The sequence below is a fragment of the Mesoplodon densirostris genome (genome assembly GCF_025265405.1).
Source record: "Mesoplodon densirostris isolate mMesDen1 chromosome Y unlocalized genomic scaffold, mMesDen1 primary haplotype SUPER_Y_unloc_1, whole genome shotgun sequence".
NCBI lineage: Eukaryota > Metazoa > Chordata > Mammalia > Artiodactyla > Ziphiidae > Mesoplodon > Mesoplodon densirostris.
This window is the reverse complement of record NW_026778236.1, coordinates 4535948-4549424: the sequence shown is the minus strand read 5'-3', so window position 1 is coordinate 4549424 and position 13477 is coordinate 4535948. Positions and strand designations below refer to the sequence as shown.

Genomic DNA, 13477 nt, shown 5'->3' with positions numbered 1-13477 from the left:
AACGTGCGCATGGAAAGTTGGTTGTGAGTGAAATACTGTGCATGAACGTAAATAATTTATATTCTATCATGGTTCCAGGTTTGTAAAACTCCTGCAACGGGTTCTTTTCCCATAAATCCTGGCCTGTCACAGATAACTCGGTAAGGGTCTAGAGAAACTCCGTTTTGGCAAACGCATTAACGTCGCTGTGGCTTACACTGGTAAAGTAAGGGAGGAGCATTTAGGCTGCAGTTGCAGAGTTCAGCCACACTGGTGATTTTTCAGATTTTTTTTTCCTCGCTAATGCGCAGGCGTAACATGCGCAAAGGGAACATTAAAAAAAAGATCTGGTCGTAACTCTATCCTTCTGTTCCATTAAAGAACTACTTAATATCACGCTAGCGGCTATTTTGTAGTGATTTTACGGCGGTGAACTTGCTTCTGCAATCTCAGCTTTTACCTGGCGTTCCGAACGTCGTTCAGGTTTGTAGATAACTGCTGAAGAATCGGTGCGCGGAGTAATACGGCACACCAAGAGACCGGAAAGGCTGGTGAGTCAAGATGGTGGCTGTAAAACGCCTCCTTGACGATTGGTAAGTAGGTACATGCGTTAAAATAATTCTGGAGTTTACTAGAAAATAAAGGCTGTGTGGCACTTACTTTTTATGTAGGAAGGATCCATGCGCTGTTGAAAAAAACCTGCAAAATCGTATTTTACAGATTACCGTTCGGGCCCGAAATGGAACCGGGGACGGACGACTTCCTACCGCCGCCAGAGTGTCCGGTGTTCGAGCCTAGTTGGGCAGAATTTCGAGACCCCCTTGGCTACATCGCGAAAATCAGGCCCATTGCCGAGAAGTCGGGTATTTGCAAGATTCGCCCACCCGCGGTAAGCCTCTACAGATGAATTTGGCTTGAAGGTGACTTTTGCAGTGACCGCAGGACCACTGTGCTACTTTAACAACGCCTTAGATTCGGAGCCAGTTAATTGAATCCTCCCGGTAGCTCCTAGTTTCTCCCCCTTGTAAATGTTTGACTAAAACGCGCTGGTGTCGGAAAACTAATATCCTATCACTAGACTTCGTGGAGTAACAAGAATTTTATGTGAATAACTAAAAAACCTGAATCGGTACAGATTCTCACGTGTGCCAGTGTTACATACGTCTCTATTATAGGGATATGTGTCTTTTATACTTTCTTTAAATGACATTTAATTCATTCCAAGTTATTTGATATGTAATTGAACCGACGAAAAGTTGCATGAATTTGTGCCGCTGGGCGTCCGTTGTTTACATTTTCTCATATGACCTGCGATGTGTATAATAAACATACCTAAAAATCGGAAAGGATATGGAACCCCTACTACCAACCGAAGTACTGTTATTTCACGTAGAGTCTTCTCTTTTGCTTTGGGATACTTAAAACTGCTAATTGAAACTGTTATTTGACTGAATTTTGAATGCAAATTGAAATGAACCTAGGCCATCAGTTTAAACAACTAATATGACATCCAGAGTAGATGTCCACTTACTGCACAGCATGCTGCTCATTAGTCACATGTTGAGCCTCACTCCCAGATTCTCTTTTTTTCTATTTCAATGGTAATACTTTTCTCAGTATAGTAGTTACGCTTCGGTTCATCTTTTCCAGACCACCAAGAGTAGGAAAAGATAATGGTCTAAGTTTGAAAATTAAACAATTTCTTGTTCATAATAGGATTATCTTCATTTCAGTAAGGACCTTTCTCACAACCTTTTTGTCCTTTGTTCTTAAAGTGAACTTTAGGCCTCATTTTGTCAGAATTTGGGACTTTTTTCTTTTGTTTTTGTTTGTTGTCTTTTTTTGGAGGAGACATACCAAGCAGACCTTTGGATTAGTAAATATTTTTTTCCCAGTGACCTAGTGTTAAAGATGCAACAGCTTGAGGCTTTTAGAGGCAATAATAATAATAAGTCTTAAAAGTGAGGGATATTAAGATAGAAACAGGTGGTTCTGGTTCTATCTTTATCCTTTGCTATGCCATAATAACCAAGTTCTTTCACTTTCTTTTAGGACTGGCAGCCTCCCTTTGCAGTAGAAGTTGACAACTTCAAATTTACTCCACGCATCCAGAGACTAAATGAACTAGAGGTATTTCTTTAATATTTAAGTCACCCTCTTAGAGTGGAATCTCAGCTCTAATCTTGTTTTGCTTGTAGTTTGATAACAATGCATTTAAAAGGTTAGGTTTTGAAGTAAATATATTTTGATTGTAACACCAGCTTCATTATTTCCAAGAATATTGATCCTGCAAAAAGTCTTGTGCAGAATGGCAGGACATATAGAGGGTTTAAATTTAGGGAGATGAATCACATATTTTTTTCTGCCATAAATGGGCTAAAACTAGACCTATCAAGAAAATAGAAAGATACTGTCTTTCCCATTTTTTCCCCCATACCTTCGTATTTTATTATTTTGGATTTTCCCTGATTTCTTTAACAAAAGCAAAGTACAGAGCAAAAATCTGGCTTTCTGAATTTCTACCTTAAGGCTGGTGGTGTTGTATATATGACTGTATTTAAGAATGGGTTAGAGTAAGTAGGAGAGGAAAATCTTGTTTTTTAAAGTACTCAAGAGTGTCCCTATTCGGTTTAGTATTATTTTTGGAAAGCATATGAATGGTTTGGCATTGTCTGTTAGAAGTTTTGATGGTGGTTGGTGAATAAAAGCTCCAAAATGACTTAGGGTAAGAGAATGATAATTTATAAACTGGTCTCATGTCTTAAGTTTTTGACATGGAAAGGAAAACTACTTTATTCCCTTCAGTTGTGTTTCTGTAGACTCTAGATGGCTATCTGGAGGAAGATACTAGATTGAGCCTAAATACTCTTATTCAGCGTTGATTAAACCCAAAGATAATGCTTTAAACTTAGGCACGAAGTGTTTTGACTTTGAGGCATCACTTTCTGAGTTCCTCCTCTCACATGAAAGAATTAGTTTATTTGAGCTTTTTATGGACACCAGTGGTGTTAAAGGCAATGAAGCCTAGATTCTAGCCTAGTAGAAAACCATAGAAAATACAGAACGATACTTGCTCATCCATTTCATACTGCACCAAAGTTAGGATAAGGAGTAAGACAAACTCATAGGGCTCTCTATTCTCTAGGCTCAGACCAGAGTGAAACTGAATTATTTGGACCAGATTGCAAAATTCTGGGAAATTCAAGGTTCTTCTTTAAAAATTCCCAATGTGGAGCGGAAGATCTTGGACCTCTACAGTCTTAGTAAGGTAAGAGTACTTCTGCTTTTAAAAGGAAAAACAAATAAAAAACCTAACTTTGGACACATCTGTTGTTGAACATTGTCTTTGGACAGGAAAGGAAAGAACACAGGAGTCTGCCAACATTTTTTCCCTCAGTGCTCCTGCAGTGATTTAGATTTTCATAGAAACCAGGACCTAGAGAGAGCCACTTGTTGTATGCAGATTTTCAGTCTGATGGGACTTCCTGTACCAACTAGTACTAGAGCAGGTAAACTAGGGCTCAGTCTTCAAGATGACAACCCTGCTATTTGAACTTTCACTTGGGATGTAGTCCTGCCAACATTGCTTGACACAATCTTTGAGACCTGGAATCATTGGTACTGGGGGGCAGAGAGCATTCATTTTAAGCCTCATTGCAATTTTTTAGGTCTTTCTAGTGTGTTAATAGTTAATCTATACCCTTTCTTATCCTATCCTTTCAGATTGTGATGGAGGAAGGTGGCTATGAAGCCATCTGTAAGGACCGACGATGGGCCCAAGTTGCCCAGCGCCTCAACTACCCACCAGGCAAAAACATTGGCTCCCTGCTACGATCTCACTATGAACGTATCATTTATCCTTATGAAGTGTTTCAGTCTGGAGCTAACCTTGTGGTGAGGTCCCTTAGCTGGTTTGGAGCCTAATGTGATTTTTCTGTTTTTCCTCTTACCTTCCCTTTTCTGGTTGGGCTTTCTTCTAAATAGTCAAGGTTTAGAGAGTCTTAAGCTCATTGATAAAATTAGAAATTCCAAGAATTGGCCCTGTAAAATATTTTGTAGCATGTGTGAAGAGGTTTCACACCTTCTAGGTTAGATCAAGGGAAGTGAATGTCCTTTCCCTCTGTCTTAGGGTTTTCATGGACAAGGTCTTAAAGTAGGAGTTAGAGAAAAGCAGTTCTTATTTTAGCCATTCTCCGTGAAAAAGATAATTCTTAAGAGTTATTAAACTTTCGGAGGATAGTTCATGTAAAAAGAGTTTAGGAATAAAACCATGGTGTAACTTGGGCTTAACAAGGGGTGGCAACTGATTTAGCTGGTTATCTTAAATAATAACTTTTTAGGTTTTATTACCTCCAGAACACTTTTTAAAACTACATGTGTATCATGTATGTGTGCAAACATATTAAATTTAGCTTACCTGGTTTTATTAGATTTGAAGTGCATAAGGCACACAGAAAGTAAGGGTAGATGTCCAGGTTCAAACCTTGGTCCCCAAGACTGTGGGTCTTCACTAGGCTCTACTGCTTATATGTATACAAAGATGTAGAGGAATTTTCATGATGTATTCTGTCATTCCAAAGAACAGAAGCGTAGATTTATATAATTTACCAAGAAGTACAGCTTTTCTTGCCAAAGATTTAGGATGAGAGAATCACTTAGTTATTTGCTGATTGTGAATATTACTCATTTCCTGATACTTCACTTTTCCCTATTCCCAGCAGTGTAACACTCAACCATTTGACAGTGAGGAGAAAGACAAGGAATACAAACCCCACAGTATTCCCCTTAGACAGTCTGTGCAGCCTTCCAAGTTCAGCAGCTATAGTCGGCGGGCAAAAAGACTACAGCCTGATGTGAGTGCCTGGTTGTTTTTCCCTACAAACTGCCAAAGTTCATCTGGGACTCCCTTTTACGGACAGTCCATTTGTATAAGACATTCTATTTTTTTTTTTTTTTAACCTATAGCTGGTTCACGGTTGAATTAATTGAAAGTGAATGAGTTGTTTCATAGGTATAGTGTGCAGTATTTTTCTTTTGTAGTTTTCCTTTTGTACATTTTAAAAGCAAACGTGTATTCTTCTAATGTTGTCTTAAGGGCGAACTTTTGTGAATCTTGTGATGGTATTTATTAAGCATACTATATAGTTTATTTTTTAAACCATTGGTTTTCATTATGTGTTCTTTTTTGAGATGGGCAGTCAGATGCTGCCCTGAGAGGTGACATAAGAAAGGCTCAGGAAAACAAAATACAGTAGAAACATGAGCGTGGGGCAGGAGAGAAGGGTGAGCCTAAACCACAGCCTTTATTTAGGTTTCCAAGGGAAGGGCAGCTTGGGATTGGCTACTTTGAACAATTTCAGTGAGCTTTGACTTACAGGGTGGTCCCTACTTTCCTGACACCTGGCCCTGCATGATTATGGCAGAGAAATGTTGCCTCCTGGGATGCAGGAGCCAGACACAGGAGGTATGGCTCTGGGCTGGTTAGTTTGCTTACTAACCTTGTGTGCTCTCTGGTGAGTCCAATCCTGAAGAATTAGCTAGCCTGGAAGGGGCAGTCTCTCCACTGCCAGAAAACCTTTCAAGATGTCACAAATCATAATATATAGAAAATTTTAAATATGAACAGTACAGTCTTATTATTTGTCTTAGCCTGTTTTGCTTAGCCTGTTGTGTATGTCTGTGTATATTTTCATAAAATTTTGAATGTGTCTACTTCTGAAATATCTTAGCATAAGGTTGTGTGTATCTTTAGTTATGTTGTGAATAATCCTAGTACTATTAAGCTTTAAAATACTTAACACTGTAATGTAGAATGAAGAAATGAGAAATAGTGATGTTCAGATTATAGAAACTGAAATGTATTCTACATTAGTACTTTATTTCTTTATAGAGACAAGTGTCTGAAAATGAGTTGAATAAGAAAAAATGAGCACATAATAACTTGGAAACAAATACGTTTGAAAGTTGTCAGTGCCAGTCAAGAGCAAAAAAATTTTCACAATCAAATGATCTTTAGTCAGGTTTTTTTTAAGAATGGGATTGTGTACTGTGCTGGAAAGGTTTTAAAAATTCTTGAAAACCATATGGTTACTAAAAGAAAGAAAGGGGTTGTATTTCCAAAACATTACCCGGGAAAAAATACAAATAAATTCTAAGTAAAGCAGAAAAGAAAACAAGTACATCTAGTGACAAAGAAATTGTGAGGACTAACATGTACATCGTTTTTCCACTTCGTACATAAGTGTATGTAATATAGGAATTAATAGTAAGATGTCTGAAAGATTAAGAATAGTACTGTGTTAGTTAATATTTTAAGACAAGCAAGTATTAGCTCTTTTAAAAGGTATGTGCTTTGCCAGCAATCACCTATAGAGTATATTAAAGGAATATGTCATGGTATAGTTAATATGATATAAGGGGAAATTATAAATGTACAAGGCATCTAGGAGTCCCACGCCTACAAACTGATGCAGTTGTCTTTCGCAGTGTGTTTTCAAGCTTCCTCTTACTTAACCTTACTAAGTAATTACTCAAATGTTTTACCTTACTAGCAAATTGAAAATATAAAATAGTTACATATTTCTTTTTACAATAACTAATTGGCCAAAAAGCAAAAATGTGGCAAGGATAAGGAACTAGGGATCTTAGTATATTGTTGGTAGGGTGAAAGATTGTACTAAAATTTAAATTTTTAATTAAAATTTTAGATGTGCATGCACTCCTGTTTTAACTCAATCTTTCATAATAGCATGCAGCTATTATATGAGTTATTAATTTGTGCCCAGGCCTTAATTTATAAAAATGCCTGAATGCCAACAGGGAGATCTCAGTGCCTTTGAAAGAAAAGTTTTAATGTTACTCACAGTGCCCCTAGAAGCAAGAGGAATACCATGCCACACGGGGCGACAGGAGGAAGGAAACATTAGTGTCTGTGGGGAGCAGAAAAGAGTAGGGAGAAGGCATAGGCCACAGCCTTTATCAGCGTATCCTCAGGGAAAGCAAGGCAAAGTAGGATAAACATCTTAGAACTAACTGGTTGGTTTGAATAATCCCAGCAAGCTTTGGGGCCTAGGGAATTTTCATAGTTGTTTGGTTCCTGGCCAGAGGTTCATTTGGCTAGGAACCAAACCATGGTTGTCATTTGTAAGTGTTAGATAAGGAGGTGGTTGGGGGTATGGACTTGGGATTAGTTAGTTTGTATATGACAGTTGTTTGTTGCCTCTAGAAATTAGCTAGACCTGGGAGGAACAGTCTTCCCAGTCAGCAAGCCCCTTCAAAAGATGCCAAAACATAAAATATAAAAAATTTAGAATATCATTAGTATAACTAATTACATCATTTGTTTATAATACCAAAAGAAAAAAATAAAAGACTAGGTTGAATCTTTCCTGATGCCATAATAATAGAATAATAAGCGAGGGGACAGATATATATGTTGATGGTCCTTTTAAACTCAAGCCACCTGTGTTTTGTTTCTTTTAATCATTTCTGCCTGATCACTGAGTGATATCTTTGCTACCACTGTGTCCCTAGTTAATGCTGTGTTTGTCATGGATATGGTCATACAATATATATACTGTTTGCATAAATTATTTTGGAAATAAAACAGAACCAGAAAATCGGTTATCATATGTGTTTTTATATATATGTAGAATAAAAGTTAGATAATGTCACATTTTAGATGGAAAGAAGAAATGTAATAGAGCTTAAATTTAAGTTTTTGTTCAAAACTGAAACAGTCGATAAAATATATTTCATGGTGTTCACTGAAAAGAGATGTGCTGAAAATGGCACATAATATGTGTATTTTTTGACACATAACATATTTCTACTTTCTCAGGTCTTTAAATACATTGTCAGGAGAAGGGAATTATTTCTCATTATCTGAGTTCAAACAGAACAGTAGAATAGTAGGAGTCCTCTTATTTTCCCATTTGCGTCTTCAACTGAGTTGCAGAAAGAGGCTTTTTTATAATTTGTTTATTGCACTCTTTGGTATATAAGTTATATATTTTGTTACACTTAAGCTTAACATACTGGAGTACTCTACCATATCCTTTATAGTGTGAAAAAAATCGAGACTGTTACCTCTCAAATTTCTCTCTTCGTTTGTCCACCCCTGGTCACCCCTTACCCACAGATAAAAATACATCATCAGTAAACAAGGTGGAGGCTGTTGACTGACTTGAATTTTTATGATCTCTTTTCCATTTATACTGCTGGGATATTTTGCAAATTGAAAGTCTAGATCTCTAAGTATAATGCCTGTTGATATAAAACTCACTTCCTTCTCTGAACTTCTTTCAACAGCCAGAACCCACAGAAGAAGACATTGAGAAAAACCCAGAGCTGAAGAAGCTACAAATCTATGGGGCAGGCCCCAAGATGATGGGCTTGGGACTCGTAGCCAAGGATAAGACTTCACGGAAGAAAGGTGGTGAAGCCTAATAGGCTATGAGGCAAAGTGAGGGGTAAAGTACTAAAGTACCATGGGGGAGACAGTTTGTTAATCCTGATGGCAGATGGATTTGTTTGTTTTCAGGTTTGTTTCTGACTCCCCTAGGTAAAGAAGGGGTAATATACCCCTCCACTGTTACAATGAAGGAGGAACTGAGTGGGAACTGGAAGGTGATGTCAGCACTGCCCAAGGAGGATTTGAGTAACAGCCTAGAGCCCTGCACCAAGATGACCATGCGGCTGCGGAAGAATCAAAGCAATACCCAGTTTGTAAGGCCTCTTAACACTGTTTATGAACTATCAGGACGAGATGGAAGCTAAAATTTTTTATCGCACCTTACTTTTCTCCTTCCTTCAGTTTACTTCTGAGCCCTTTAAATATGAAGACACTGGTGGCCAGGAAGGAGAAAGAACATACTCAAGTATTATAGTCAGGAGCAAAGTTTATGTCCTGTGTTCTGTATCAGAACTTTCCTCCAAACTTCTGTGTCTTTTCAACTCCAGTGATAAGCACATTCTTAACTTTTACATCTTAATGTGGTAGGAGACAATGTGATTAAATATAAATTATGTGAAAGAGCTGTTTTCTGGCAAATGCTTCAGGGCTCTAAAAACTACATTTTACATAGTAGTGCCTCTCCTATGACCTTGCTTTACTTAAGTCTTTTATGTATATAAATCTTTCTTTTCACCTTTTCCTCCACCTCACCTGAAAGATTTTATAATCTCTTTAGTATGCTAGAGTTGCTACATTTTTATAAAGTGATAAATTTGCTTTCTCCTTCCTCTTAATCATGTCCACTTAGAGATTATCTTTATTACCACCATTGGGATTGTGTCCTCACTTAACCCAGTGTTTTTAGTACTTTCCAGATTGGGGCTACTATAGATAGTACTACTATTAAATTACATGACTTTAGGTAAGCTATGTAGACACTTATGTGGTGTATATATATAGTATTGGAATTGCTGTGACTGAGGGTAACTGCCTACATACATATATATAAGTATATGCCAATGTATATATCTGTGTAAACGTGTATATTTTATAAATTTACATATATTTACATATGAGTGTAAATACATATGTTTACATATACATGTTCTTGACAAATTATAATATCTACAGATTAATAAGAATTTGTGTGTGTGTGTCTACCTCCATACACTCAGCAGATTTTTTTCTCCCACTCTCAGTTGTGTCTTGGTGCTCTTTACTGATCATGTTACTTCTGCATTCTCCCAATGTAGCCTATCCTCACTGCAAGTAATTTTTCAGTAATGAATCCTTCCTGGTAAAAGTCTACTGGTGTCTCTTCTTTTTAAAGTGTACTTAATAATAAATTATTTCAGTAGTAGCTAAGAATCCAAGTTGTTGGACCTTGCCTTAATCTTTCTGTCCTTATGACCTATCTAATTCATTATCTAAACTGAAGACAGTTAAATGAAATGGAAACCTATTAAACTTCACATTAGAATAGCAGGTATAACTGGATAGTGGGTCATTTGACCTATTTATATTCAACTTGCAGTCTATACCAGCTATTACTAACGTAGGTAATTCTCTGATCTATGCTAGTATGTACCTTCATGATTTGGGTTTGTACCGTGAAACTTAAATAAATTCTACTTTTTGTTTTTTCCAACACACCTTAATTATGGTTCATTTCTTAACATGCATAGTAATTATTTATGTTGTCATATTTTTCACCAGATAGTGAAGTCATGAGTACAACAATGCACAATCATTGACTGGTGGTGGCTGTTCAGAATGAATGGTCTGGAAGCCTAAGATGAAGTTTCCTTGAACAAGCAGCTTATATTATTTTATTTTTCCTGGTAGATTGACTCATATGTTTGCCGAATGTGCTCTAGAGGGGACGAAGATGATAAACTTCTTCTCTGTGATGTCTGTGATGACAATTATCACATCTTTTGCCTATTGCCACCCCTTCCTGAAATCCCCAGAGGGGTCTGGAGATGCCCAAAGTGTATCATGGCGGTAAGGCCTGTCCACCATAGACGTTTTAAATTTAGTTCTTGGTAATTGTTTTCAATACAGACTCCTGGTTTTAGGGAAGAATAAAGTAGGTTTCTCCATTTATCTAAGTTAATAATTTTTGTTAGGTTATAATTAGCCATCAGTGACACAGTAAATGAGAGAATGGTTGGGTAGAGTAGCTGTAGGATGGTAGAAATTTAAGACAGAGAGGAAGGACTGTAATCCAGGTGATGTGAACCAAAGGAACAAAAGGAAGTAAGTTTAGTAGATATTAAAGAAACTATTCTACCTGGAAAATTAAAGTGGAGGAATAGCATAAGATATATCTCTAGCTGGGTTTTTGAAGGGGTTTATTGTCTGTTGCCTCTGTCTTACTGAAATATTTTCTATTTCAGGAGTGTAAGAGACCCCTGGAAGCCTTTGGCTTTGAGCAGGCTACCCAGGAGTACACTTTGCAGAGCTTTGGTGAAATGGCTGATTCCTTCAAGGTGGACTACTTCAACGTGCCTGTTCATGTATGTGATTGTGGAATGCGGATGTAGGGATTGGTGTCTGATAGTCTTAGTGTTCATGGAAACATGGGGCCAAAATATAGTGGACTATGATCATCTTTTACACCTGTTGTCACAGATGGTACCTACGGAACTTGTGGAGAAGGAATTCTGGAGGCTGGTGAGCAGCATTGAGGAGGATGTGACAGTTGAGTATGGAGCAGACATTCATTCCAAAGAATTTGGCAGTGGTTTTCCTGTCAGCAGTAGCAAAGGAAACCTGTCCCCTGAGGAGGAGGTAATGTGGTTGGTAATTCATATTTACACTGTGACTGGGGAGCAGGCCAATAAAATTTAATGCCATTGGAAAATCTTGTCAGTGATCCAGAATTTGGATAACCACTATTACTACCACATTTTCCTCTTTGGTATTTTCCTGGGGATAGGCACAAGGATACCTAGTTTGATACCTTGTAGTTATCAGTTAGAATCCAGAGTAGTCCTTCTTCCTCTTTCCCCCACATGTAATTGTTGGAAGTTTACCACCTTTTGGTTGTCTGCATAATAGAAAAACACAAATGCCACAACTAACTTGTTCACATTTATGATTTGAAAGAACTAGGAGGGCATCAAGAAATGGCTTCATTTTATTCTTTAATACAAGGAGATCTCTTACCTACTCAGAGGTCAATTTAGATGTCCTATATTCTGACTAAATCTTCATTGCTGCATATGGGATCTTGGCCTCTTTTTGTTCCCTCCATTTTGAAAATGTTTCAGCAGCATTTACTATCACTGAAGAAGTGGCAACATGTTCTACTTTTTTTTTCTATTTTTATTTATTTTTTGAAAATTATTTTTTATAGAGCAAGTTCTTACTAGTTATCCATTTTATACATATTAGTGTATCCATGTCAAACCCAATCTCTCAATTCATCCCACCACCACCACCCCACCCGCCAGCCACTTTCCCCCATTGGTGTCCATACGTTTGTTCTCTACATCTGTGTCTCAATTTCTGCCTTGCAAACTGGTTCATCTGTACCATTTTTCTAGGTTCCACATATATGCGTTAATGTACGATATCTGTTTTCCTCTTTCTGACTTACTTCACTCTGTATGACAGTTTCTAGGTCCATCCACGTCTCTACAAATGACCCAGTTTCGTTCCTTTTTATGGCTGAGTAATATTCCATTGTATATATGTACCACATCTTCTTTATCCATTCGTCTGTTGATGGGCATTTAGGTTGCTTCCATGACCTGGCTGTTGTAAATAGTGCTGCAACGAACATTGGGATGCATGTGTCTTTTTGAATTATGGTTTTCTCTGGATATATGCCCAGTAGTGGGATTGCTGGGTCATATGATAATTCTGTTTCTAGATTTTTAAGGAACCTGCATACTGTTCTCCATAGTGGCTGTATCAATTTACATTTCCACCAATAGCGCAAGAGGGTTCCCTTTTCTCCACACCGTCTCCAGCATTTGCTGTTTGTAGATTTTCTGATGATGCCCATTCTAACTGGTGTGAGGTGATAACCTAATTGTAATTTTGATTTGCATTTCTTTAATAATTTGAGATGTTGAGCATCTTTTCATGTATTCCTTGAGCATTGGTATGTCTTCTTTAGAGAAATGTCTCTTTAGATCTTCCACCCATTTTTTCATTGGGTTGTTTGTTTTTTTAATACTGCACTGCATGAGCTGTTTATATACTTTGGAGATTAATCCTTTGTCCAGTGATTTCGTTTGCAAATATTATCTCCCATTCTGAGGGTTGCCTTTTCATCTTGTTTGTAATTTCCATTGCTGTGCAAAAGCTTTCACATTAGGTCCCATTTGTTTATTTTTGTTTTTATTTCCAGTATTCTGGGAGGTTGGTCAAAAAAGATCTTGCTGTGGTTTATGTCAAAGAGTGTTCTTTCTGTGTTTTCCTCTAAGAATTTTATAGTGTCCTGTCTTACATTTAGGTCTTTAATCCATTTTGAGTTTATTTTTGTGTATGGTGTTGGGAAGTGTTCTAATTTCATTCTTTTACATGTAACTGTCCAGTTTTCCCAGCACCACTTACTGTCTTTACTCCATTGTATATTCTGGCCTCCTTTGTCATACATTAGTTGACCATAGGCGCATGGGTTTATCTCCGGGTTTTCTATCCTGTTCCATTGATCTATATTTCTGTTTTTGTGCCAGTACCCTATTGTCTTGATTACTGTAACTTTGTAGTGTAGTCTGAAGTCAGGGAGTCTGATTCCTCCAACTCTGTTTATCTTCCCTCAAGACTGCTTTGGCTATTTGGGGTCTTTTGTGTCTCCATACAAATTTTAAGATTTTTTGTTCTAGTTCTGTAAAAAATGCCACTGGTAATTTGTTAGGGATTGCATTGAATCTATAGATTGCTTTAGGTAGTATAGTCATTTTTACAATGTTGATTCTTCCAGTCCAAGAGCATGGTATATCTATCTCTCCATCTGTTTGTATCATCTTTAATTTCTTTCATCAGTCTCTTACAGTTTTCTGCATACGTCTTTTGCCGCCTTAGATA

General features: G+C 37.4%; 1 protein-coding gene across 7 annotated transcripts in view; it reads left to right on the top strand.

Moving 5' to 3' along the window:
• The first annotated feature begins 311 nt into the window (after window positions 1–311).
• The window catches only part of LOC132482989 (lysine-specific demethylase 5C-like), a 45421-nt gene continuing 32255 nt past the window's right edge, over window positions 312–13477 (top strand). For 2 of the 7 annotated variants that reach the window (XM_060088251.1, XM_060088257.1), the window contains exons 1-11: window positions 312–572; window positions 700–868; window positions 2032–2109; window positions 3125–3247; window positions 3703–3873; window positions 4698–4832; window positions 8290–8413; window positions 8522–8706; window positions 10280–10438; window positions 10834–10953; window positions 11069–11227. In XM_060088251.1, coding sequence (XP_059944234.1) covers window positions 719–868; window positions 2032–2109; window positions 3125–3247; window positions 3703–3873; window positions 4698–4832; window positions 8290–8413; window positions 8522–8706; window positions 10280–10438; window positions 10834–10953; window positions 11069–11227 — 1404 coding nt within the window. In that variant the 5' untranslated portion in view covers window positions 312–572; window positions 700–718. The remainder of the gene's footprint in view (window positions 573–699; window positions 869–2031; window positions 2110–3124; window positions 3248–3702; window positions 3874–4697; window positions 4833–8289; window positions 8414–8521; window positions 8707–10279; window positions 10439–10833; window positions 10954–11068; window positions 11228–13477) is intronic. The other 5 variants (XM_060088254.1, XM_060088252.1, XM_060088255.1 and 2 more) reach the window with 5 other exon arrangements.